This window comes from Cornus florida, unplaced genomic scaffold (genome assembly GCF_030987335.1).
Source record: "Cornus florida cultivar Cherokee Brave unplaced genomic scaffold, ASM3098733v1 CherokeeBrave_3.0.0_Hap2_Chr01, whole genome shotgun sequence".
NCBI lineage: Eukaryota > Viridiplantae > Streptophyta > Magnoliopsida > Cornales > Cornaceae > Cornus > Cornus florida.
In genome coordinates this window covers 45,127,314-45,154,863 of record NW_026775571.1, presented here as the reverse complement: position 1 = coordinate 45,154,863, position 27,550 = coordinate 45,127,314, and the positions used below count along the sequence as shown (strand labels likewise).

The following is a 27,550-nucleotide window of genomic DNA, read 5'->3' as shown; positions in this document are numbered from 1 at the left end:
AGAATAAATTAGGAAAAAAAAAAAAAAGAGATAATTTTAAAAACTAATAATTTCAGGGAGGGCATTATATAAAAAATTTCATATATACACATATAAAATATAAAAAAAATTCTATTGTATAGTGGGCGGGGCCAGGCTAAGGGCACTTCATACACTAGCTAGCTCCGCCATTTCCCAGTACCTAGAAAATCAATGAAAATACTTTTTACTACAAAGAGTTTTTATTCAATTTTTAATTTTTATTTAATTTTAAGTTTCTATCTAATTTTTAGTTAATTTTAAATTTTATTTTTTTTCAAATTTTTTTTTAAAAGAGTTTATATAAAACGCTATCACATATTACTTATATATATATATATATATATTAATTTCGAGTTTCTATCTAATTTTGAGTTTCTATAAAACTCTACCTTATTTTTTAGGAAGAATTTTTATTTATTTATTTTAGTTTCTATATCATATATTTATTTATTTATTTTTTAAAAAGAGTTTTTAATTTTTTTTTTTTTTTTGTGCCTCATGCCTTATGAAGCATTAGGTCTCAAGTTCGAAGGGTAAATAATTTTCTTGGAGGGAGTGTGTGAGTATCAACTAAAAAAAGATTTTTGGAAGATATAAAACTCCATCATCTATCATATTTTGAGTTTTGCAAATGCCTTGATGGCCAGTGGTTAGTGCCTTCGGTAGATTTTGGGAGTGCCAGACTTCGACTCTTTGCACCTACTAATCTAACTTCTAACCCTTCTTGCTTTGTAAAAAAAAAAATCATATTTTAAGTTTTTTCATTTATTGATTTATTTAGAGTTCCTCCAAACCACAACCTATTAATGGCCGGGCTCCTACCTCAACTATACTCTATAAATCACAACCGTAGACCAATTGGATTTTTATAATTCCTACCCTTCAAATTTTCTTTCATATATTTATTTATTTAGAATTCCTCCTAACCATAACGTATTAATGGGCTCCTACCTCAACTATACTCATAACCAATTCTTTTTTTGTGTATTAATTTTGTAGATTTTCAATTATTTAGATTTCCACAGCCTTACTATTTAGATTTCCAATTTATTTCAGAAATAATCAATTGTTTTTGTGTATTATTTAATTTTTAACATTAATTCTAAAACTCTTTCAAAAATTACCTTAATAGAATAGGATATTAGAATTAGAAAGAAAATAATAATAATAATAATAAAACAATAATAATTTTTTAAATTACCAATTGTTTAATAACTAAATTTTCCATAACAATCCTTCCATTTTTTTTTTCAGAAATTGCCAATTGTTTTTCATATATTTATTACTTTTTTTAACATTAATATTCTTTTTCTATCTAAGTAACTAATTGAAACACACATTCTGTATTAGTTATTATAAATCACAAATTGTTATTAAACATTGATAACAGTTCATCATCAAACACATGAGTTGTTATATATGAGTTATTCACTTTTGAATCAGTTAGGGTTCAAAGAAAAGAGAAGAATATGGAGACACACTGTTTGGAATTTTGTGTGAGGGAGAGAAATCCACCCCACTCTAATATCTTTTCTATATATAAATACATGAGTACATAAATAATGAAAAAACTAAAATACCCTTGTGGGGTAAACTAATTACTAGTGTGCCCTAATATAGTTATTTTAACACTTTCCTTCAAGCTAGAGAATATATATCATATAATTCCAACTTAGAACAAATAGCCTTCATCTGATTATGACCAAGAGCCTTACTGAACAAATTAGCCAACTGATCTTCAGACTTCATAAATGAAGTAGAAATGTTCCCACTCAATATTTTGTCATGAATGAATAGGAACGGAGCCAGGATGTAAGGTAAGGGGGGTAAAAATGAAATTTGTGGGACAATAGTGCATTTTTTTTATAGTAATTTTAGGGGGGCAAATGTAATATTTTATGGGTATATTACTGAAAATGAACAAATTATAAATGTAGAATATTAAATATATATATATATATATATTCAGTTGGAGTAATTGCCCCCACTGCCTTCAACGTGGATCTGTCCCTGTGAATGAAGTGACGATTAACTTCAATATGCTTAGTCCTTTTTGTGGAACACTGTATTAGATGCAATATAGATAGTTACTCAATTAACACAAAATAGCGGAAGAAGAGTTTGAACTCACATACCGAGTTCTTCCTATACTTAGCTTTAGCACTAGATTGTGCTACAGCTGTTTGCTTCTTACTTTTTCACGTAACTAGATTACCTTCCTAGCTAAACACAATATTGTTCACTTTTGGTTCCCCCAGACTAGAGACTTCCTAGGGAGTCACCCATCCTAGTATTACTCCAGGTTAAGCACGCTTAACTTAGCTTCAGCACTAGATTGTGCTACAGCTGTTTACTTTTTACTTTTCCAAGTAACTAGATTACCTCCCTAGCCAGACACAATATTGTTCACTTTTGGTTCCCACAGACTTGAGACTTCCTAGGGGGTTACCCATCCTGGTACTACTCTAGGATAAGCACGCTTAACTCGGGAGTTTTGGTGGGTTCACGGCTATCACGACTTTAAACATGATCGGTTGAATTTCATAAACTCACATTATATTAAATTTTGCTATTTTTTATTTTTTAATTCAAGGATATATATATATATATATATATATATATATATATATATATATATATATATTATTAATTTGTTCCTCTTTCGTTTTTATTTTATTTTCTATATTATTATTATTTTTTGTCATCAATTCAAGGGTGGGGGTTCTTTTTTTGTGTTGCATAAAGGCATTTTGAGCAACTTCTAATCAAGCAGGAACTAATGATTTGGTTAATATATGGTTTTGTGTTACTTGGACCAATAATTTGTTTTATATTCGAAGATTTTAGTTTCAACATAATCACATAAAGTTATTATAGTTATGAACTATTTTCATAAGCTCCCATTATATTATATTTTGGTATCTTAATTTCTTATACTTTATGTATCTATGCTCCCTCCCTCTCTCTTAAATATACGATTTTTATTTTATAAGCATAAAAAATTCTACAGCTTAATTAAATAAATGTAAATAATTTATTCTTGCAGTCAAAAGTACCAAAAGGTATAATTGAAAGAGTTATGCAAGTAATTTTAATCTAGGGTTAAAGTGCAAAAAAACCCCTTCTACTATCGATATAGTACAAAACAGTCCCTATATGGTATAAAACTCCCTTACACTATCAATTTGGTGCAATTATCCCCTATTCGCATAAAAAGACATTAATACTCTCTCTAATATAAATTTTTGGGTTTAGTGCAAAAAACTCCCCTGATATATAGGTTTTGTGCAGAAATAGTCCCTACTTTTTGAAAATGTCCCTTTGACAATTTTTTGGTCAAAATTGACATAAAATAAATTCAAAAACCCTATTTCGCCTTTTTCTTTTCTTATTCTACCATCTCTCCTATGCTCCACCACCACCATCATCCCAACCCCACCACCACCACCACCATTATGTTTATTCTGGGCATTCAATTCAACCCCATAGCTAAAGTTCATTGCCAATCTGTTGAGTTAACTAAATGTATCATCAAACAAAGCCACATCACAATCCCAGCTGTTAGTGGCTGTTGGCAATGGTGAAGGACGGCGAGCTCGGGACGCCATTAATGTGTCATCGGTGATGGCAACTGATGAGAAGGGTTTGGATCTGTTGGTGTGTCCGATAAGGATAAGAGCTTGCCGCCGGAGTTTGGTTGACGATGAAAGGTTGAGGTCTTATTCTACGATGATGTGACGGTGGACGGTGAACCTCATGAGGTGGTTCCAGACGAGAGTGGTTCCGCCACCTCTGAGGAAGAGGCTAGTGGGGTTGGCTAAGTACAGTCCGGCAACGATGAGGGCTTTGCGATGGTTATAAGGCTCAACCACTACTTTACTCCCTCCCTTCATTCCACCACGACGTCCACCGCGACCTCCTCTGCCCCTTCCTCTACCTCCATCACCTCTACCACCACCACAGCTTTTAAAGCCGCCGCCACCTCATCCAATGTTTCTTCCTCATCCGATGCCCTTTCTTCCTCTCCCTCCAACACCTATACCGCGGTCGCCTCTGCCCCTTCCTCTCCCTCCATCACCTCTATTGCCACCACCTCTGGGCCCTTCGAGGCTTCTTCCTCCTCCAAAGCCCCTTCTTCCTCTCCCTCCATCACCTTGGTCGCCTCTGAACCCTCCACCACCACGACCTACAAATCAATCAACCAAATGCAAAGGAAAAAAAAAAAAAAAAAAGGAAAAAGAAAAGAATAAATTATCTAAAATGGTAATTTTACATTACCTATTTTTTTTTTTTTTTTAATATTATTTCATTTATATTAGAGGGTATTAATGTCTTTTTATGCGAACAGGGCGGTAATTGCACCAAATTGATAGTATATGGGGGTTTTATACCACACAGAAACTATTTTGCACTATATCGATAGTAGAGTGGGTCTTTTGCACTTAACTCAATAGCAAAAATAGGATTTTTGAATTTATTTTATGTTAATTTTGATCAAAAAGTGGTCAGACGGGCTTATTTGCATATTTTTTAAATTTTATGGACTGAAATACACATTTTCAAAAAGTAAGAACTATTTCTGTACAAATCTTATATATAAGGTTTTTTTTTTTTTTTTTTTTTTTTGCACTTAACCCTTTAATCTATGACATAGTTTTTATTTTTTTTATCTTGGTAAAACCCGTCCAACCCGATCATTTTTATCTTGGTTTGGGGATTGTTGATTTCTTAGTAATTTTCCCTGTAATGGTTGCTACAAGTTGCAACAGTTGGCCCACCTGACCCGAGGTTAAGTTATGTTCTAGTTGGCCCGACTTACCTGGGGGCAAGTTGGTGTCGGGTTGGCCTGGCCCAACTTGCACCCCTAATGTTGGGCTAGGCAAACCACACCAACAATCTGGCGGACTCATGGGCCTGATACCAATACCGAGGATCTTCAGGCAAGTTTCTTCCGGAGCCTGCCGCCAAGCTTGTACCCGGTTGAAGACGGGTGGGCCGGACTCTGGGCCTTGGGCTTCTGCATTGAAATCCCATTTATTAGTGTAACAGAGGCCCAACCTTTGTGCAAAACCTCCATATCGTTGCGCACAAGCACTTCAACTCTACTAAAAAAAGCCTTACTCTCTCGTTTCGTTCTCGTACAGTGAGATGGCGAAGAAGAAAAGGAGAGACGAATCGGAAGAGGAAATACAGGCACAAGCAGAGGAAGAGAAGAAAGCAGGAAACGGAATGGAGCTCGTCAATGGCGATTCTAATGGGAAGAAAAAGAAGAAAAAGAAGAGAGAGAAAGAGAAAAACAACATCGAACCAAAGGAGAAGAATGATCAACCCACCGTCAGCATAGCTGTGTCGGGTTCAATCATTGACAACGCGCAGTCCCTTGAACTTGCCACCAGAGTACCCTCTTGCTAGATGCAAACTCCTTTAATTTTTTTCCCTGTTTGGTTGTCCAGAAAATGTAGGAAAACTTAACGAATTTGAAGTTAGTTTATTAACTGTTTGATGATTGGATATCCTAAAAAAACTGAAATCTCTAGCATAATTAATCCTACATGACTTAGTTTAGTTGAGTATTTTGTGGATTTCAAAATACAGAGAATGTAAGATGCAAGAATTACTTTTGCCTCCTCTTATTTTCTGGGCAACCAAACGGAGGGTTCGTCAATCTTTTAATCATTTCTCTGTTTTTATTTTTTTTATTTTTTATTGTTTTATTCTCAGTTGGCAGGTCAAATTGCCCGAGCTGCAACCATTTTTCGAGTAAATGAGGTCCATATCTTACTTGGCTCCTTTAATTCTATGTGTATGGTTAGATGATTAGTTCTGCTGGATTATTGTTGTTCTTAAATGTGTAATTGATCTAGATGGTATTTTGTAATGCATTCTAATTTTGACATAAATTGATTTGATTGAAGGAGGCTTTATGATTTAATATAATTTGAGGCTTAATATTTTGAGGACCAGTACAGAAGTTTAAAGGCATCCTTCTTATGGAAAAGAGTGTTTCATTGTCCTTTTATAAACAGGTTGTTGTATTCGACAACAGGAGTACACCAGTGGATGAATTAAGTGTTACAACAACAGACAATTCATATGGGAATGAAAGTGGTGCAGCTTTTCTTATAAGGATCTTGAGGTACCTAGAGACACCACAATATCTGAGAAAGAGTCTTTTTCCGAGACATAACAGCTTAAAGTTTGTGGTGCGGATCCAATTTCATATGGATTTAACAGTTAGTTTCATTTCCTTTTCTGTGATCGGAAGTTCTTGAAAACTAATTGTTGTTTGTTTCTTAACTTTTGCAGGGTCTATTACCCCCACTTGATGCCCCACATCATTTGCGCAAGCATGAATGGGCTCCATATAGGGAAGGTGCACTATTTCTTGATTTCCTCAGTTCAATTGCATTGTTGTGGTCACTGCAATACTTAATGTAGCCCTTTAAGTCCCTTATGTAGTCCATTTGTCATTGAAATTTAAACTAACATTGACCTATTTCTTGAAAGAACCATCTATCCTTTGTGGGACTGATGGAATCTTGCTGTTCCTAACTTGTCCATTGGTAATTGAGAACATTTATACACATAAGATCACACTTGAATAGTCTAGATTAGGAGTAAATCAGGTTTGAAGTCATGAAAGATAAAATCATGTGAGAATGCTCATTGAAAATAAGATGCTGAAGTGCCATTGGAGATGTCTTGGACTTGTAAGAAAGTAAAACAGTGTTGACACCAATATGGAATGGTCGATTATGGTTTTCTACTATGATAGCATGAAATGAAATTTTAACTTTTTGTTTCTTCAGCTCAAAGCAAGTTCGTAAAGGTTCAAGGTGAATTGAGGCATTACGGTCTTTAAAGTCTTAAGTGCAAAGCCACCATAACTTCCGTAAGGCTGGCGCTTGAGTGCATTAAGACGCATGTAATAGATATGCATATTAAATTTAATTATAATAGAAAAAAAAAAAAATAATATGCAACACAGATTAGTCATGTTCAGAAGTAGGGGAATTTTCAACATTTTAATTTTGTGGGTTAGATAAATTAAATTTACATATATCCTTTCAATTTACATATATATGTATATACATTCAGTTAAATTATAGTACGATTGTAATAATTCAAAATATGCATTGAAAAGTTTGTTAAATGGTTTTAGATAATGGTCTGTTTGGAAATTGCCATATTAATGTTATAGGGTCAACTAAATCCATGTGCATAAAACCTTTTAGTATGCATATAGATCAACTAAATCAAATGCTATTTCAAACATGTAATAATAAAAGGACATAGTGAGGAGAACCAGGCATGGTCTGAGAACTTGAAGTACACATGACCCGCACCTACTATTGGAGACGTGGGGAAGATAAAATTAGGAATTTCTGTCTACATATTATTACTATTTAGTAGTATATTAATTTTAGGATATTTTAAGGTTTAAATTTTTGGTAGTGGGATTTTATTATGGTTTTTCCTTGATGCCTATATATATGTGGGCTGATATGTTGAGAAAATCACTTTTTGATGATTATTGAGTGATTACTGATATTTCTCCCCTCATTCTTCTTCTCCCTTCTTCTCTCCTCACTTATTCTCTCTCTTATTCTACTTAAATTTTGGTATCGAAGCACCCTACTATTCCTGTATCAATTTTGGTATCAGAGAGAAAGGTCCAAGCATTCTTCATTGTCCGAAATTCATCTAGTTGTAAAACCCTTCTCATGCACAAACAGAATACTGAAAACCCACAATTCATAGTGTCTATCATCCACCCAAAACCACCAACTTTTGCAGCCACATCCCAGAATCGTCAACCCATCGTTTTCTATCCAAACCAAACCAACCGAAACCCTAAACACCGCCACCAATCACAACCATTCTCCATTCATCAAAACCCTAAACACTAGCCTTCCCAAACACACCCTAATTGAGAAAATCCATCAACCCAAACTACTAAACAAGTCCCCAAACCAATTATAATCCCCATCCATTGGCTTTTTAGATTGTTGTCAAAGGTTTTTTTTCCAAATATCCTCTCCCAAATTTTCATCTTATGACTCATTAATTTAATACCACAATAGTTGATACAACTTTTATCCCCTTTATCTTTATATCAAGTAGTTGTGACATGACATTGAGTATGTCGATTAATGGCCATTCAAAAATTCAAAGATTACCTGAATCTGGGAGCCTACTAAAAATGTGCACCTGAAATCTTTATGTGCACTTGACTTAAAGGGCCTATCTAGACTCTAGAGTATGTTTAGGCTCTTCAATTGAGACTTGATGAGCCTAGGGAATTTTTTTTAGCCTAGGCGTGCCTTAACTAATATTGGTCAAAGATTGGAAAGGTGAGTTGATAGATGCACAATGTAAAATGGATAAGGGGACATATGTAGTTGATGCAGACAAAAAAACAAAAAAAACATAAAAAATCCTAGTTTCATTGTTCCTCCTTTTGACTTTGGAATCTGTTCAAAGATATACCTGGAAAATGTATATTTGGAACTCAAATATATTTATCCTTACTTTCCAATGCTATTGTTTTGTCTCCTTATGATTGATGAAGGTTGTCATGTTGGAACTTGGGTTGGCATTACTTTTATGGACATTTGTTAGGATTTCCTAAATATGTGACTCATATGATTTTACATTTTAAATTATATGTCAATTTTTTCTTTTACTAAGTCACACCTTAGTATATCTTGCCATCATTTTATAGGTGTCACACTAAAGGAGCAAGCTCTAAACTCAGGGGAAACACTTGTTGATGTGGGGCTAAGTAAGGTGCAATCACATTCTATCAAAGTTTGCAAAGCTAAATTTGTTTCATGTCTATCTGGTGGTCATTGATAGTAAACAGCATTTCTGGAAAATGTACTACATATTTTCATGTTCAAAATAGGAATCCTTTTACCATGCCTAGAAAAAGAAATTCAATGTTGATGTGGATCTCCAGAGGAGGTTGCCAAGGTGGTTGGGTGGGAGGTTTTCACCGTTTCTGATCTGTCCATGGATTATATCTCTTGTTTGTGTTAGAATTCATGTGCTGCTGGTCTTCTCGGTATTTGTTACTTCTACAGCTTTTATTGACATTTCTTTAGTTACTAAGTTGCTGTTATTGGCAATTTCAAGTGGCTTTGCTTTGTTTAGCTTTTTTTTCTTTCCAAACCCAACACCCCCCCCCCCCCCCGCCCTCCCTCTTCTCTCTCTCAAGGAATTCTTTGTACTTAAGAGGAGTCAAACCTTAGACCAAATGCTTCATGAGGCACCACGGCCAAGTAACTTACCCACTTGAGCCAATCCCTTGGGTTGCTTTGTCTAGCTTTGTAATGCAAGGGGATGCATTTGCTTTTTCTTTGTACTCTATTGTTCATATCAATATAATTTTTCCATTTGCCTAGGAAGAAAAAAAGGGCATCTAGGTGTCTGGAAAATCTTTTTCCATTTACTCCAGTCTCTCTGGGTGATAATGCAGCAATAGCTAGCTATGAAAAATAGATGATAATTTCGTCGGAGTTTTACCCTTTAGATATATGGTTGTAATCAAGGTTATGATTCTTGAAACCCAACTTATGCACATCCAGGATGTGAATCTTGTTACCTGATAGTAGTTCTAGAGTGGTTGAAATCAATTATTTGATGTCTGTTATGGATTACCACTTGTTTTTATTTTTTCAATATATATAGTTTAGCCTTGACCTTGTCACCTTGGGGAGCTGGATTGCTTTTTCAACTCTCTCTATGTGCGTGTGTATGTGCGTGCGTGTATGGTGATTTTTTTGGGGTTAGGGCAAGAGTGAGGGTGGACATGTTCATGTGCAGTGTTCTGTCCATCATACCATTGGCTGACACATGACCTGTAATCAGGCTCCTCTATATGTGTTCTCCCTGCCAAATCAGCTATCATGTTTGCTTCCGTATTGGTTTAAATTTGTGCATGAGGAAATTGGTTTGGTGCAGGTGCAGCATTCTTTACTCATCAAGTTATTGACGATCCCATGACATCCATTAGGCTGCATTTTTGTGGGCCGGGAATCCCTAGTCCTGACAACCCAATGATTTACAGTCAACCCAAATTGGAAATATAATTTATTGATATGGATGGGGAAGCACAAAACATTAAGGCATACATATATGTGTCACGACATTAATGCGTGCGTTGTTATTGCTCTCTTCCTTGACCATTTAGTTGCTAATGAGATGTTATGACAAAATTAAACAATAATTTTTGGTTTCATCCATCCAGAATTTTCTTTATTGGTTTTATCTTGTCCTCATGTACTTTGACTTGGATTGTGTTTTAATTGATTTATATGTTGTGCAGAATGTTGTGATTGATCAAGTAATTGAACCTGGAACAAGAGTAACTGTAGCTATGGGAACCAATCGACATCTCGATGCAGGTAGTGAATATATTGCATACCTAAAATCTTGTGTCGAACCTGTTTTCACTTTTCACTGCATCTAAATTGAGATGTATCTGCTAGTTTGAATCCAATTTGGACTCGTGGTTATCTAGGCCTTGTAAAAGCTGATGCATGTCCAGTTTAGACTTTTGAAAGAAGAATAGGAAGTTAGAGAAGTAATGGGGTTACAAGTATAAAATAGGATTAGAGAGGCCTTGGAACATTTTGCCATTGGAAATGACATTAATCGTAGAATCAAGGCATGATGGATAAACTGGAGGAGTGCATCTAGTATTGTGTGATAGGCGCATCCCCTTACAATTGAAAAGGAAGTTCTATCGAACAACTATTCGACCAGCCATTCTTTGAGGCACAAAATGTTGGGTAGTTAGGAAGCAACATATGCAAAAATTGAGTGTGGCGGAAACGCTGAGATGGATGTGAGGTAATGGTAAGACTAGAAAGGTTAGAACTAGAAATGATGACATTTAGGAGATGGTTGAATAAGCATGTTGAAGGATTTAAATATTAAAGTTACATCCTCTCTAACAGTTTAAGCTTTTGGAGTAGATGGTTTTTAATATGGTATCAGAGCCAAATGTCTCGAGTTTAAACCTCACCGTCACCCTAATTAAAATTCGAAAAACACACGTTGGACCAAAAAGAAGGCCACACGTGAGGGGGCGTGTTGAAGGATTTAAATATTAAAGTTACACCCTCTCTAACAGCTTAACCTTTTGGAGTAGATTGTTGTTAATAAAGCACAAATTGGAAATAAAATTAGCGAAAATCAGTTGAGATGGTTTGGACATGTGCAAAGAAGACCTTTAAGTGCACTAGTTAGGAAAAGTGACATAGTCCACATTGAGGGTTATACTAGGGGAAAAGGAAGACCAAAGTTATCATGGATAGAGTTAGTTAGAAAGGATATGATAGCATATGGATTGACTAAAGCTATGGCCTTAGATAGAGCAAAATGGTAACACGGGATTCATGTAACTGACCCCATGTAGTTAGGAAAAGGACTTTGTTGTTGCTGTATAATAATTTGATTCCTTCTAACACACTTATCAAGCATTTGAGCCTGTTGAACTGATGTAGTACATCATGCATGAAATTGCAAAATGTACTACTCATGAAGTTCAGTTCCATATTTCAATTTTGTAGATCGACCACGCCAGATTGTCTTATCTTCCAAGCCTATGGAAGAAGGGGGAATGTATTGGGGTTATAAAGTACGGTATGCTTCCAATATCAGTTCTGTATTAAAGGACTGCCCATATAAGGTATTTACTGTTTAATGCAATTATTTTTCTTTTTAAAAGTATGTACATGATTTTTTCTTATCAATTTATATGAAGGGGCTTAATCTATTGGATTCATAGTAATTCATTTTTCAGGGTGGATATGATCATCTGATTGGTACCTCGGAGCATGGTCTTGCTGTTGATTCTTCAGAACTTACTCTACCTTCTTTCAGGTAAGCTCTTTTTTCTTTGTGTGTATGTTCTGGTAGGTAAGAATACACTCACACATCCATAGAATCCCAAATCGGACTTGAAATCTTAACCTCCTCGTTGGGAGGTAGAGGATATAAAACTAAAATTAAAATGCTTTGGTGGGCACTTCTCTATTAGCTTCCTCCAGTATCTGCCAAAATAAAAAGAACCAGATAGTTCTTGTTCTCAATACAGAGTGAATTGTCTTGGAACAACAATACTTTCGAGTATATCCATTTTCTTCTCTTTTTTTCAATCACACCATATTTTTATCTAATATTGCTAATGTAAAAAAAATAAAAAAAATTTGTGACCATTTTGAGATCCATCATAGGCTTGCAGTCCTACTGCTGATAGGTTGCAACTTTGTTTGACCATGTTTTTGGTTATCTAAGACCCTCGCCCTTTTCCGACTCAAATCCTAATGGTAGTTCCGTAAAATATCAAAACCAAATCACCTGATTGCAATATATTATTTGGTAATTAGCCAAACATATACAGAAGGCAGACCCTAGTATGCTCAACTAGTTTTTGATAAGTAATAATTCATTAAAGTTGCTCAAAAGGGTAGCACTCCCAAGGGAACAAAGGTCGCCTACGGTGACCCTACATCTTTAAGCTATCCTCAAAATCCAAAAGAATATCCAAAGATATACAATTTTGCCCATTAACCCAAAAGAATAAATAAGACAATATATTTGTATTTGACCTCCATCAAAGGACCTCCTATTTCTCTCGTGCCACAAACCCCACCATAAACAAAGGAGTATTAACCTCTGATCTAGGGGTAAGAGTTTAGACCCAAATATGGCACTATCCACATCTTTCCATTTCCTCAATCTGGAGATAACAAACAAATTTTATGAAAGAAGAAAAAGAAGTAATGTGGAAATTCCCCATTTCCCATCCAACAAGGTGTTCTTCACCTCATAAAGTCGCTAAAATGGATGAAATTGAAGATATTACAGTCAGAGGACAACCCCTATCTAAATTGCCACCCATGAGTGATGATCAACACACAATTGCCTTGGTCCCAGGATCACATTTATTTGATGTTTCACATAATCCAGATTATCCAGTACATCCTGGGGAACGTCTTGAACTGAAATAGCAAGTGGATGAATCTAGACAAAAAGAATTCATTCAAGATAATATTATAGAGATTGATACTCTTCATGGGTTAACAATTTCAATTGTGTCAAATAGGGATGTGAAGTATAAAAATAATTTTTGGAAGACACTTTGAACACTTTTAGAAACAAATTAAAAAAAAAAAAAATTCCTAGTTGAACAAATTTAGAATTTTCTTTTGCATTTTTCCCTCAAACTAATAGGAAAATTGAGGTTGTTAAGCAAGGTATAGGAAATTTGGTTAGGTATCTTGTAGGGGAGCACCTGAACATTTGGGACCTATTTTTACCTATTGCGGAGTTTGCCTATAATAGTTTGATCAATTGGTCTACTTATAATTGTTTTTTTTTTTAAGTAGTTTTTATTTGTTTATTTTAGAAAAGTCGAGAAAGATACTGTAAAATCGTGAACAAAATAAAAGAGGGTATAATTGGTCTACCTATAATTGTTCATTTGAGATTATCAATATATATATATATTTTCCTTTGCCTGTCAATTGAACTTATTCGTATGCCTCCATGCCTTTGTCCATTTAAATTTTATGATTCCTTTGCGCAACTTGTTTATGATCTTTATATCGATGCACAACTACAATTTATTTTTAAGTAATAAAATTTAGGGTAAATTAGACTGAAACCCTCTGAGGAAAGGTCTAATTATTAGCAGATGCAAATTTTGCAAAAACCTACACTAAGACCCCTGAGGTTTAGCTTATGATATCTACCAGCCCCCTCCTGTTAATGGGCTATTTAGATTGCCACCCAGCCACAAGTGAAATGACCTATATAGCCCTTAACTACTAGAAAAAGTCTAAATTAACCTTGAAGTCTGATATGAATGACGAAACTGTCACACTAAAAGTTTAGTTAGTGGACAAATAAACCCTTTACTCCAATGCAAGATTAGTCAGTGGACAAATACACTTTGTTTTTCTTTATGAATTAAATTTGTCTAAATCTACTAGCTGCTATAAAGAGTGGGAGAACAAAAGTAAAAAAAATATGTAATAATCACATTAAAAGAAAAATACATCATTTTATTAATTAAATATGCACTGAAAATTTCATTCTTAAACCCTTGTTGATTTTAAAAAAACACTCTAAATATTATCTCATATCAATTCACCGAAAAAGCTGAATTTGAGCGGATTACCATATCAACACACAACCAAACAGGGTCCAATTGCGATATATACAATTAACAGAGCCTCGCTGTCCAGCATTGTTGGAAACCCATCAAAACACCACTGTATAGTCACATTAAACCACACCACTCACTGTTCAATGTCACCATTCACTAATGACTCATCCCAATCATCCCTTCAAACGCCAAACTATTACACTGGCAGCACGATAAATCCAACCCCAAAGCCAGATCATGCCGGTATCGCTTGGCACCATCAGTTGTTATTTCCATCTCTATGTTGTCGCCAATCGATGCAAAATTTGTTATCATCAGAATCTTGCCACCATCACAATAACAACGTCGCAAAACCAGTCGTTGAAGTCTAAACATCATCTCAAATCGTCATCATATACCATTGTCATGGAATTTTCTGCCATTGGTTCCATCGTCACTACACAACACAACCCTTACGTTGTCATTGACTATTTGTCTCTCATTTTTTAAGCTTCTCCATCGCAGCCTAGCCCTCATCTTTGTTCTCAAACAAGAAATAGGACTTCATCAGAATTTCCGTCATTGTCTCTAAACCTTGCCTCACTATTCTTTCTTTTCATAACTATGGCTATGGCTAAAGGCTGTGATTAAGCTAAATAAACTACAAAGAAAGTGCTGATTGGTTGGAATGGTCTTGGACCCATTCTCTTGTGTGACTTCCTTTATTTGTAGCCCCCTCCCCCCCTCCTGAGTGTTGAGAACGGTTGAAAGTGGTTGAGGAGACTACCCTTGGACAGTTGAGTATTTAAGACCGGTCAAGCTAAATGAGGCTATTGGATATACTTCTATCAGCCTCAGGTGAGCCACGTTTTCACTCCATTCTTCTATATTCTTTGGGACGTTGGTATGTGGCCTTAATTTCCAATTTTAAGCTTCCACATTTCATCTATCACCACCATACTACTGGTTTCCTTTCTCTTCAATGCTTCTTTTCATATGCTTGTAAGATTTCGAAGTGTTGGATATTATTCTCATGTTTCTCGCTATTGAATGAAACATATTGAAGTAGATTACACGCCTCGGTGCCTTCACCTTTCTTTCCAACATTCAATTTCTAGGGGTTTCCAAATTGTGACATGCTTATTTACGGCAAATCGGTGCCTTTCTTTATCATTGGATGCTTGGTCCGTCAACCATCGGTCCCTTTCATTGTAGGTAACGTTATGTGCTGAAATTTAGTTGTTCTTATCTTCGTGACTGCTTAACTTGTTTATGTACTAATGTCAGACCCATGCCTTCCCGGCCACTGATTGAAACATGTTGAATTACTCGCCTCGGTGCCTACACCCTAATAATCTGCCAATTTTAGTTGCTTGACACCTTTCATGGTTTAGGTGCTAAATTTTTTGCTCAATCTCGGCAACCTCTACTCTGTTTCCACCATTCAACTTCTTGGGGTTTTAAATCGTCATAGTTATTTATGGCAACTCAGTGCCCGCCTTTATCATTAGATGCTTGGTCCCTTTAATTGGTAGGTTAGGTTATAAGCTGAACTTTAGTTGTTTTTATCTTGGCAACTGCTTATATTGTGTAGATACCGATGTTAAATCCATGTCTTTAGGCACCTTATGACCTAAGCAGGGACGGAGGGAGTTAAGGCCCAGAGGGGGCACGTGCCCCCCCTGAATTTTCTCCCCTTCCTATATTTTATATATATTTTTATTATAATATATATGTTTTTCATAAAAATATAGAAAGTGCCAACCCCCCCCCCCCCCCCCCCCCCCCCGCGGGCGAAATTTCTCTTTCCCTTATAATATTCTATATATGTTTTTTTTTTTCCTCTTAAATAGTTTCCTTAATCCTTATATTCTATATCTATAATTAGTTTAAGCCCAAAAATATCACTATATATATATATATACTCATAAACATTAAGTTATATGCATGGACATTATACTATATATATATATATATATTATGATTTCCAATATTACAAAATGTGCCCCTCCTTAACAAATTTTCTGGCTCCGTCACTGGACCTAAGCCATATGGAATATTTTGTAAATAGCACTTAGCGGCCGTAGCACTAGTTTTGTGTTTTAGAGCTTCGGCGCCTTTACCATCACCCTCATAAGTACCAGGAACTTTTAAAGTGTTGGGAGCATTGAGAGTTCTCTTTTGTCACAAGACATGCATCAATCAATCCATATGGCAACATGTTGAGAGTGCGATATTTGGGTGTAACCAGCATGTATTTCAAGATTAGTGAGTTTTTTTTTGGTAAGTATAGAGATTTGGTGAGAGTTGCGTGAAGCAATATTTTATCAAGACTCTTGACTTTAGACTTATCTAGTATTTAGTTTGATGAGGGCCTATTGCTAGTAGCGCATGATGGAAAATTAATCTTATTGTGTTCTCTACATGTGTATCCATCGATCGGTAGGTCAATCGATCGAGGGAACACCAATTTGCCTCAATTCATATGTGGATCAATTGACATCTTCCCAGAAAAATTCTACTGAAAACCAATATACTTCAACTGCTGGCTTGATCGATCGAAGCTATGGCAGTGGTGCTTGACTTTAGACTTATCTAGTATCTAGTTTAATAAGGGCCTATTGCTAGTAGCGCATGATGGAAAATTAATCTTATTATGTTGTCTACATGTGTATCCTTCGATCAGTAGGTCAATCAATCGAGGGAACACCAATTTTCCTCAATTCATATGTGGATCGATTGACATCTTCCCAGAAATGTTATTTAGACCTAAAATTTATCCCTATTTTTAGTTTGGTAAAGGAAATCTATAATAAATGTGGGCTCGCACCCTTGACAATGAGATCAATTTATTTTACTTTGTTTAGTCTTTAAGAGTGCCTTGTAACTAATTACTTTGTGGGTGCACAAGATATTTACTAATCATGCATATGTTAAAGTAGTAGTATTCCCATTTGAAGAATGTTATTTAGACCTAAAATTCTAATTAAAAAAATCTAACTGGGGATAAAAAATAAAAAATTCCACTAATTGCTGTGTGGGTCAAAAAAATATTTACCCAAGCATGCATATATTGAAAAGTAGTAATGTTTTCCATGCAAATGATATTGGTGGGCTCGCACCTTGGTAAAGGCAGCAATTCATATTACTTTGTATCATTTTAAAGGAGTTGTTTTGCTAATTGCTGTGTGGGGTCCACAATTTGTCTTCCATGCATATATTGGTCCCTCAACTATTGGTCCCTTTAATTGGTAGATTAGGTTAGGAGCTGAACTTTAGTTGTTTTTATCTTGGCAACTGCTTTAATTGCATAGATACCGATGTTAAATCCATGTCTTTGGGCACCTTATGACCTTAAGCCATATGGAATATTTTATTCCCTCTTCAAGAATGTTTTATAAATAGCACTTAGCGGCCGTAGCACTAGTTTTGTGTTTTAGAGGTTCAGCGCCTTTACCATCACCCTCGTAAGTACCAGGAACTTTTTAAGTGTTGGGAGCATTGAGAGTTCTCTTTTGTCACAAGATATGCATCAATCAATCCATATGGCAACATGTTAAGAGTGTGATATTTGGGTATAACCAGCATGTATTTCAAGATTAGTGAGTGTTTTTTCGGTAAGTATAGAGATTTAGTGAGAGTTGTGTGAAGCAGTATTTTATCAAGACTCTTGACTTTAGACTTATCTAGTATCTAGTTTGATGAGGGCCTATTGCTAGTAGCGCATGATGGAAAATAAATCTTATTGTGTTCTCTACATGTGTATCCATCGATCGGTAGGTCAATCGATCGAGGGAACACCAAATTGCCTCAATTCATATGTGGATCAATTGACATGTTCCCAGGAAAAAATCTTCTGAAAACCAATATACTTCAACTGCTGGATTGATCAATCGAAGCTATGGCAGTGGTGCTCGATTGAAGTCTCAGTTGATTATGTTGAAACACTTATATGTATATATGCATTTAGGTTGGGGTCTTATGGTAATTAGATATAGGGTTTGTGGCTGTTATGTAATTAGGCCTTTATTGTATTGTATTATATATAAACTCTCCTTATGTTTTAGGGTTTGCATAATGAAAATATGAGAAGTTTCTTCAGTGGCTCTCTCTTATGGTCTTTCTCTCTCTCTCTGTGTATTTCTACAATATACATATCTTCACTTTTACATGGTATCAGAGCGGATCAAAATTGTGAGTGTGGGAAATTGCAATTGTATTGTTCTTGTATAGATCTGTAGAGTTCAGAGCTCGCGACGGTATAGATCTGTGGATCTGTTCGCGACGGTGGTGTTGTTGCCGTTTTTGGGTGTCGACGAGCTCGCCGCCGTTTCTCGTCGTCGTCGCTCGTCTCTCGTCGTTTGGTCTCAGATCTGAAACCCAGTTTTGTTACTCGCCGCCTTCTCTTGCCGTCGCTGCTTGCTGCTTGGTCACCGGAGGCTGTCGTCGTCGTTGCTGGTCGTTGTTTGGTCACCGACGGCTGTTGCGAGGTGCATCGCTGCTTGCTTATTCCATCGTCGTTGCCGCTGCCGCTGCGTACTCGCCGGAGAGTTGAGAGACGAATGGTGTTTGGCTACAGGTGCTCGCTATCCTAATCCAGGTTAATATAAACCGGATTTGTTTCGGCCCGATCCAGGATCTGGCCCGTTAGACCCGATCCAGGATCCGGCCCGTTAGACCCGATCCAGGATCCGGCCCGATTCTCTTGCCGGGTCTGTTCCGCTCCGAATCTTCTTTTGTTCGCGGTTAAACTCTGGTCTTGCCTTCTCGTGTGCAACAGCCTCTTTGGTAACTTGGCAGAGATAAGTTTTCTTTTTCTTTTCATATTCACATCTCCATGCCGGAAGATTCAAATGTTGCCTCTGGGTCTTCTGGAGTTAAATCTTCTGCAACATATGTTGATCCTGTTGGGCTGCAAATTACATCTATGAAATTAAGTAATTCCAATTACTTACTATGGGCTCAAGCAGTAAAGATTTCTTTAGGTGCCCGACGAAAGCTGAAGTTTATTACTACTGATCCTCCATCAAAAACATCAGCAACATATGAGGAATGGGAAACTGATAACTATATGGTTATGTCTTGGTTGTGGAACAGTATGGAACCTTCAATTGCATCCACTTTTATGTTTGTCAACACTGCCAAGGCAATCTGGGATGCAGTTAAAGAAACTTATTCCATGGACACAAATGTTTCGCGCATATATTCTTTGTATGAAAAGATATTTCATTCTCGTCAATCTGACTTCTCTGGTCAAGGGCTTGGTGAGTATTATAGTAATTTCAAAAGCCTGTTAGATGAGTTAAATCAGTACCACCCCCCTTGACTACTGATCCTGATGTTCTCAAGCGACAACGTGAGGAATTTTCTGTTTCAATTTTTCTTGCTGGTTTGCACCCGAACCTTTATAATATTCGGGACCAGATTCTTACGGGTGATGGAGGACTTCCATCTTTGGGTAACATTTACTCCCGCCTACTTAGGCATGTGACACCCACTGGAGTGAAAGAAAATTCAGCTATGATGATTCCTTCTATTTTTCCACAGTCCTCTAGAGGTCGTGCTAGTTCTACTGGCAACAGAGGGTATGGTGAAAATTCAGGAGATATTCCTAGTGGCAACAGAGGGTATGGTGGAAATTCAGGTAGTTCTCGTGGCGGTAGTGGCCGCGATAGAAGTCGCAATCGCCGTGGTCGTGGACGTAGTGACACTCGTATGTGCAGCCACTGTAAAGGTACTAACCATTCTGTTGAGAACTGTTGGACTCTTCATGGGAAACCAGCATGGGCAAATCAAGCAGTATCTTCCTCTGACCTTGCGGGGTCTCATCCCTCTCTTGGTCAGACTTCTGTATTACCATCACCTGCAGCTACTAGTGACACTGTGACACTATCACTATCACGAGCTGAGTTCAGTGCTTTGGTCAACCGGATACATCCCAACTCTACTGATGTAGTTAATTTTGCGCAATCAGGTAATATTGCATGCTTGTCCGATTTACAGACTTCAGCATCCCCTTGGGTCATTGACTCTGGGGCTTCTACGCATCTCACAGGTGATGCCTCTCTATTTTCTAACTTTCAGAAGTCTAGTTCCTCATCTTTTGTTACTTTGGCTGATGGTAGAACATGTTCCATTATTGGCCAGGGAACAATTAAATTAACCCCATCCATTTCTTTATCCTCTGTGCAATTAGTTCCAAATTTTCCTTTTAATTTATTATCTGTAAGTAAATTGACTCAAGCTCTGAAGTGTTTTGTCACATTTTATCCTTCGTCTTGTGTCTTTCAGGACCTCAACACGAAACAGACGATTGGTGGGGGCAGTAACAGAAACGGCCTATACTATTTGGATTGCAAACCTTCCACTGTTGCTTTACATTCCCAGATGTCTGTGTACCAGTGGCATTACCGGTTAGGTCATCCCTCGTTGCGGTATTTGAAGTCTGCTTTGCCTTTCCTTGAGTCGGTACCTATTTTAAATTGTGAGTCTTGTCAGTTGGGTAAGCACCATAGAGTGCCATTCCCTCCTCATATTGTTAATCGTCGGTCTTCTTTATTTGAATTAGTACATACGGACATTTGGGGTCCCGCTCGTCACACTAGTCACTCAGGTTTTTCTTATTTTGTTACTTTTGTTGATGATTATTCAAGGATGACTTGGTTGTTTTTAATGAAAGACCGTTCTGAACTGTTTTCCATATTTCAAATATTTTTAAAAGAAATTGAGGTCCAATTTGGGTGTGTTATACGCACTTTACAATCTGATAATGCTATGGAGTATGTCAAAGGTGCTATTTCTAATTTTTGTGACTCCCGTGGTATTTTGCACCAAACTTCTTGTTCTTATACTCCTCAACAAAATGGCGTAGCTGAACGGAAAAATAGGCATTTAATTGAAATAGCTCGTACATTGATGATACATATGCATCTTCCAAAAGCATTTTGGGGTGATGCTGTTTTAACTGCTTGTTATTTAATTAATCGTATGCCATCTTCCGTTCTTAATTGGAAATGTCCTTACTCCTTTGTTTTTCCTACTCGACCATTATTTGCATTGCCGCCTCGTGTTTTTAGGTGTGTGTGTTTTGCTCACATATTACGTCCTGGCGCTGATAAATTGTCTCCTCGTGCCATTAAATGTGTCTTTATTGGATACTCTCGGACTCAAAAAGGTTATAAATGCTGGGATCCTAGCACTCATAAGGCTTTTGTGTGCATGGACGTTACATTTTTTGAGGATACTTCTTATTTTTCTTCACATAGTTCGTCTTTAGATACCGAGCTGCTGCTTCCGTTACCTGTTGTGTCAAATTCATTACCCTGTGACCCACCACAATCACCTCATGTGCCACCGCCTCTTCAAGTGTATAGCCGTCGATCACGAGTAGCCCCCCCCCCCCCCCCCCCCCCCCCCCCCAAATTGTCTACTTCTATTGAGGCTCCTCCTGCTACTGATGATCTTCCTATTGCATTACGTAAGGGTGTTCGCTCCTGTGTCACTGCACACCCCATATCCAACTTTGTTTCCTATAAAAAGGTATCGCCCTCATTTTCTTGTTTTTTATCCACGTTATCTGCTACTGCTGTTCCAAAAACTGTGCAGGATGCTCTATCTGATACAGCTTGGCGCAAAGCCATGATAGATGAAATGGATGCTCTTTATCATAATGGGACATGGGATCTTGTTTCCTTACCCCTCGGTTCCAAAACGGTTGGTTGTAAGTGGGTCTACACTATCAAATATCTCCATGATGGATCTGTTGAGCGATTGAAGGCTCGTCTTGTTGCAAAGGGATACACACAAACCTATGGTATTGATTATGATGAGACCTTTTCTCCTGTTGCGAAAATTTCTTCTATCCAAATCCTTATTTCTATTGCCGCCAATCGTAATTGGCCATTGTTTCAATTAGATGTGAAAAATGCTTTCTTACATGGTGACTTACATGAAGAGGTTTACATGGAGCAACCACCTGGATTTGTTGCTCAGGGGGAGTCTCGTTATGCTGTATGTCGACTTAAAAAGGCCCTGTACGGATTGAAACAATCTCCAAGGGCTTGGTTTGGAAAATTCTCCGAGGCGGTACTTTCCTTTGGCCTTAACAGATGTAAGACAGATCATTCGGTATTTCACCAACATACTAAGACTGGCTTTATATTTCTTGTGGTATATGTAGATGATATTGTTATAACAGGTGATAATTCTGACGGCATTGCAAAGTTAAAATTGTTCTTGCAGAATTGGTTTCACACAAAGGATCTAGGCAAACTCAAATATTTCTTGGGTATTGAGGTTGCTAGATCCAAGGAAGGTATAAGTCTATCTCAAAGAAAATATGTGTTGGACTTGTTAAAAGAAACAGGTATGTTAGGTACTCGCCCTGCTGATGCTCCTATGGACCCAAATATAAAATTATTACCTGATGAGGGTGATTTATTTGACGATCATGGCAGATATCGACGTCTAGTTGGGAAATTAATTTATCTCACTATCACCCGACCTGACATTTCATATGCAGTTAGTGTTGTAAGTCAGTTCATGAGTGTTCCTAGAGTACCACATTGGAATGCTGTTCTTCGAATTATTCGATATCTCAAACAAGCTCCAGGTTTTGGATTACTATATAAACCTAATGGTCATCTTAATGTGACAGGTTTCACAGATGCTGACTGGGCTGGTTCTCCCTCAGATAGGAAATCTACTACAGGCTATTGTACACTTGTTGGTGGAAACCTTGTTACATGGAAAAGTAAGAAGCAAACAGTTGTAGCACGGTCTAGCGCTGAAGCAGAATACAGGGCGATGGCCCATACCTCTAGTGAGTTAACGTGGATTCAACACTTTCTTGAAGAACTTGGGTTAATAGTCACGACTCCTATTCCACTGCTATGTGATAACCAAGCAGCTATTCACTTCGCATCCAATCCGGTTTTTCATGAAAGAACCAAGCACATTGAAGTTGATTGTCACTTCACCCGAGAGAAAATATTGAGTGGAAATATTTCTACTCCATTCGTGAAGTCTGAAGACCAACTAGCTGATATGTTTACTAAGGCTCTTGGTCATAATCGGTTAAAAATAATTTGTTCCAAGCTGGGATTATATGATATATATTCTCCAGCTTGAGGGGGAGTGTTGAAACACTTATATGTATATATGCATTTAGGTTGGGGTCTTATGGTAATTAGATATAGGGTTTGTGGCTGTTATGTCATTAGGCCTTTATTGTATTGTATTGTATATAAACTCTCCTTATGTTTTAGGGTTTGCATAATGAAAATATGAGAAGTTTCTTCAGTGGCTCTCTCTTATGGTCTTTCTCTCTCTGTGTATTTCTACAAAATACATATCTTCACTTTTACAGATTAAACTTGCAAAAACTTAATTTTGGAAACTCTGTCAAATCAGACTTCTAATAGGATCATGCTTACCATACTATATGAGTCTCCTACAAATTTGGCTTAAGTATGAAGTTATACTCAGTCTAGGACATTCCTCACAGGAGGTTTTAACTCTTTATATATTACTGAGAGAATTTATACTTTTAGAGAGAGAGAACTTTGTGAGTCAATCTAGTGTTCTTCATTTCTTACCATATTACATGTGATTGAGAGAATCAAAGTAAGGAGCTGAATTGAAACTATCAATTAGAGGATGAATAGGTGACTCATAAAGAACAAATGGAACAGAAGTTATTAGTCGTGGAGATCAGAAGTTCATGGAGAAGTAGATTGCATGACTAACGTGTCTGTTGACAAATCAGCGACTAAATGATCGAGGTATCTTGCGTAAGTTTGAGTTAGATATGCGAATTTAGGGTGGAATCTGATGGTTTAGTTGTAAGCCTCTTTCTCATAGTGTATTGTTCATGGTTTAGAGGTCCCGTGGTTTTTCCCTGTTTAGGGGTTTTTGAAACCAAAATCTAGTGGAACTGCTTTATTTATTTTCTGTTTTATGTGTTTATGTGGATGCAGTTGAACTATGAAATTAAACTAATTAACTGAATTATAAAAAAGAAATAACAGTAATTTAAAAAAGTAAGTTAGTTTCAAAGTAATATCCTTTAAACCTATTCAACCCCTCTTTCTAGGTTTACTTCACTGTAAGATAAGTATAATCTATTAGAGCCTTGGGTAACTGTCCGATCCCTCACGTGTCTTCACCATTGGTCCCTCATAGTTAACCAAAATTCCTAAATGCTTGGAGCGTTGAAAAATCTTTCTTTGCATATGCTCACATGTTAAGACTTATCAAAAAAATATATGCTAACATGTTAAGAGTTCCATATCTGGGTGTAAACAATACGTATTTCAGGATTGGGTAGAAAGTTGGTGAGTTGAGAGAGATTTGGGACAGTATCCCATCAAGAACATCTTGCCTTTTGACCTAGTATCTAGTTTGATGAGGGGCTGTTGTCGGGAGGATGTGTTAACTAATTTATTGCGTCATATATTCTATATCAATCTACATGTGTGTGTTTATTTTCCTTGGTATAGTTTTGTACACTTGGCTACTATACTCTACATTTAAAAAGATGAATTTGTGTATGCATCATGATTCTAGTCCAGCCAGATTTTTATTGACATGATTTTGTGATCTTGTAGGCACCTTTTAATTGCTTTTGGCGGACTTGCTGGGTTAGAAGAGAGTATCGAAGAAGACAATCGCTTAAAGGTATTTGAGTTGAGCTATTCTCTCTCTCTCTCTCTCTCTCTCTCTCTCATGTCAATCGAGGATTCATCTGGTTACAGCTTTAGTAAGTTTGGAGTTCAGGACTTATGGACATCTTTAATGTTTGTGAGTTTTACTGTAGCCTCAATTTCTCATTGGCAATGTAATGCCGCCTTAACCGAGAGAGGAGGAATCGCCTTTCACAGCAAGACTGAAAATGAAAATTAAGAAAGTAGCAAGAACAAGGAAGAATTAAGAAGCACCCAGTTGCTGCAAGTTAACGTCCCAAAGCTTGAATTACAGTCAAACCCAAGTTAACCAAGACTTGTAGAGCCTTCCTAACTTGAGCAGACTTAATCCTAGCTATCTAGTCACTACATGTGAATCTTGATCATGTTTGGCCTTTTTGTTAAAGATAAACTTGAATTATAAAGAAGTTACTGAAACTGGAAATTGCAGACACAAGGAACTTCCCTTATCTGGTCCCCTGATACTTCTCTTGCTCCTAGCCTTCTTGGGGTGCTTCCAAATGCTGCATTGAACTTGTATCCTTGTTCAGCTTCATCACTAGGCTTAGTCCGGGAAAATACAAAAAAAAAAAAAAATTGAAAACACTTGTTTTTATATTATAGTATTTATTTATTTTTTTCCTCAGGGGAAAAATGTGCGTGAGGTATTCAATTCATACTTCAACACGTGTCCCAATCAAGGAAGCAGAACAATTCGAACAGAGGTAGTCTTGTTTATCTCACTATCAATTTAGCTTAACATAAAATGAGCTTTTTATAAATCATGCGTGTCACTGATATAATGTGCATTTATGCAAACAGGAAGCTATCTTTATATCACTGCAATATTTTCAAGAACCAATCAAACGTGCATTGCAGAGATCTGAACATCAAAGTAAGCAGCATTAAACCATCCGAACAGCGAATCATTGAGAACCTGAGCGACCATCCTCAAGCTAGTTTCTGACACCAAAGAGAGACAATGCATTTTATATACAAGCGGAGGACTGCCTAGGATAATGAGTTTGGAAGGTTGGTTAACTTTGCTGTTGAGGTGCAGCCTCTGTCATTGAAGCATTTCAGATTTTCAAATCACACATGGTAATTTGTACTAGCTCTAAATGTGCAAGTGTTGTAATAGACATTTTGTTTCAGAAAGACCTGCCAACTGTTTGCTCTGGGTTTTATTTCAATAATTTTTGTTATCAATTGTATGTTGTGCCACCAAAGGTTATTGTAGTATTTCCTCTATGTCCCGAAGTGAAAGTTAGGATTCAAGTTCTCACAGGACAAAGTGTTCTCGCCGGTGGCATGAATGGGTATGCTGGAAGTAGGAAGGCCGGCGGACTGGTAAGTTAAATTTGTTTTCTTACTTTTCAGTCCGGTTCTGATTCCAAAAGCATGGAACCGTTATTTTAAGGTTAGGTTCTGTTTTGGAGTCCTACGGGACCAAACCGAACAAAATCGCTTAGCCTCCGCTGCCTTCCTCTCTCTCTCTGTCACTCAGTTCACACTTCGTCCTGCATTGCTATCCCTTAGCTCAGCCTCTGCCACCACCTCTATTTCTCATACACAGTCACCATCTGGACTCTTTAGTAACTAGATCTGTCAACAACCAACGAAGGCAACGGAGCCACTTTCAGTTTCTCAATATCCGACAATGGCATTATCGCCTTTCTTATTCAAATCTTGAATTTCAAGATTGCCTAGGTCTTCATTCTTTATAAAATACTTCTATGTTTATGATTTTCTCAATTTTAATGCAACTGTTGAAACAATCAAACAGAACTAGTCCTTCACAATTCCGTTTTGTTTTATTCAATTAGTCCTCTCAGTCCAATTTAGTTTCAATTTTGTGGAACCGTTAAAATTGGTTTGGTTCCAGAATACTACCAAAAGGGTGCATTCAGAACCGTGTGCACTCCTAAGGTGTAACTAACTGAAGTGTTGCTGAAATTGTTGTTTCCGAGACCTAAGCTCCCACCACATTCCTTTCGGACAGAACTGTAAGCAGCATCAAAATTTAGCTTCAGAGTACCATCCACTAGAGGACACCAACTATGGGGATGGGCGTCGAGAAGTGAAGGAGATGGAAATCTTGGACGTTCTGAACTTCTGAGAATTCATCGAAGTCTTTAATGGCTCTTTGAACCAACATGAATGGATCGCATTTTTTAGCACTGAACACCCAATTGTTTCGATTTTTTAAAAGGTGTTTCTTCAGAGAAGACATTATGGCAATGATTGTATTTCCCAAACCATCTTTTTCTTCCTCCATTGCTCTCGAGCTCCATCTCTCCTTGCATGTTCGTAGCCATGAACGTGGAGTACTATACTAGTAGGAATTCTTCATTAGAGGATGATATATGCGTGTATATATATAACTGTGTGGCCCTCCAGGCTTAATACGTGATTGACGTACTAATATATATAATCATGACTTGGCGTAAAAATGAAACCGTGACTTGGCTTTTACGCCAAGTTATTTGGATCTCTTTTAATTCTGTAACATCGGTGGGGGTTTCTTCTACTTTCTTGGGTTAATTATGTGGGTTAATTAGGGTTAGGGTTAGGGTTAGGGTTAGGGTTATGTAATAGAGCTAAGTTATGTATGCTTTCTAGTATGCATGTACAAATAATATTTTACCATTACAAAACAGCATCATCCTCGTCTTCTTGATTTTTT

General features: G+C 37.0%; 1 protein-coding gene across 2 annotated transcripts; it reads left to right on the top strand.

The window, feature by feature from the left end:
- The first annotated feature begins 5,102 nt into the window (after window positions 1-5,102).
- LOC132295679 (uncharacterized) lies at window positions 5,103-26,073 on the top strand. Of its 2 annotated transcripts, XM_059793980.1 has the most exons (11): window positions 5,104-5,418; window positions 5,743-5,790; window positions 6,048-6,224; window positions 6,328-6,394; window positions 8,747-8,811; window positions 10,352-10,430; window positions 11,601-11,719; window positions 11,834-11,913; window positions 24,790-24,859; window positions 25,512-25,589; window positions 25,687-26,073. In XM_059793980.1, exons 1-11 carry the CDS (start codon window positions 5,170-5,172, stop codon window positions 25,771-25,773), a joined length of 1,119 nt encoding a protein of 372 aa, XP_059649963.1. In that variant the 5' UTR covers window positions 5,104-5,169; the 3' UTR covers window positions 25,774-26,073. The 2 variants fall into 2 exon arrangements, 1 of the variants encoding a protein (XP_059649963.1); XR_009478559.1 differs by lacking the exons at window positions 25,512-25,589; window positions 25,687-26,073 and adding an exon at window positions 22,839-23,003 and having other exon boundaries at window positions 5,103-5,418.
- Window positions 26,074-27,550: the final 1,477 nt, after the last annotated feature.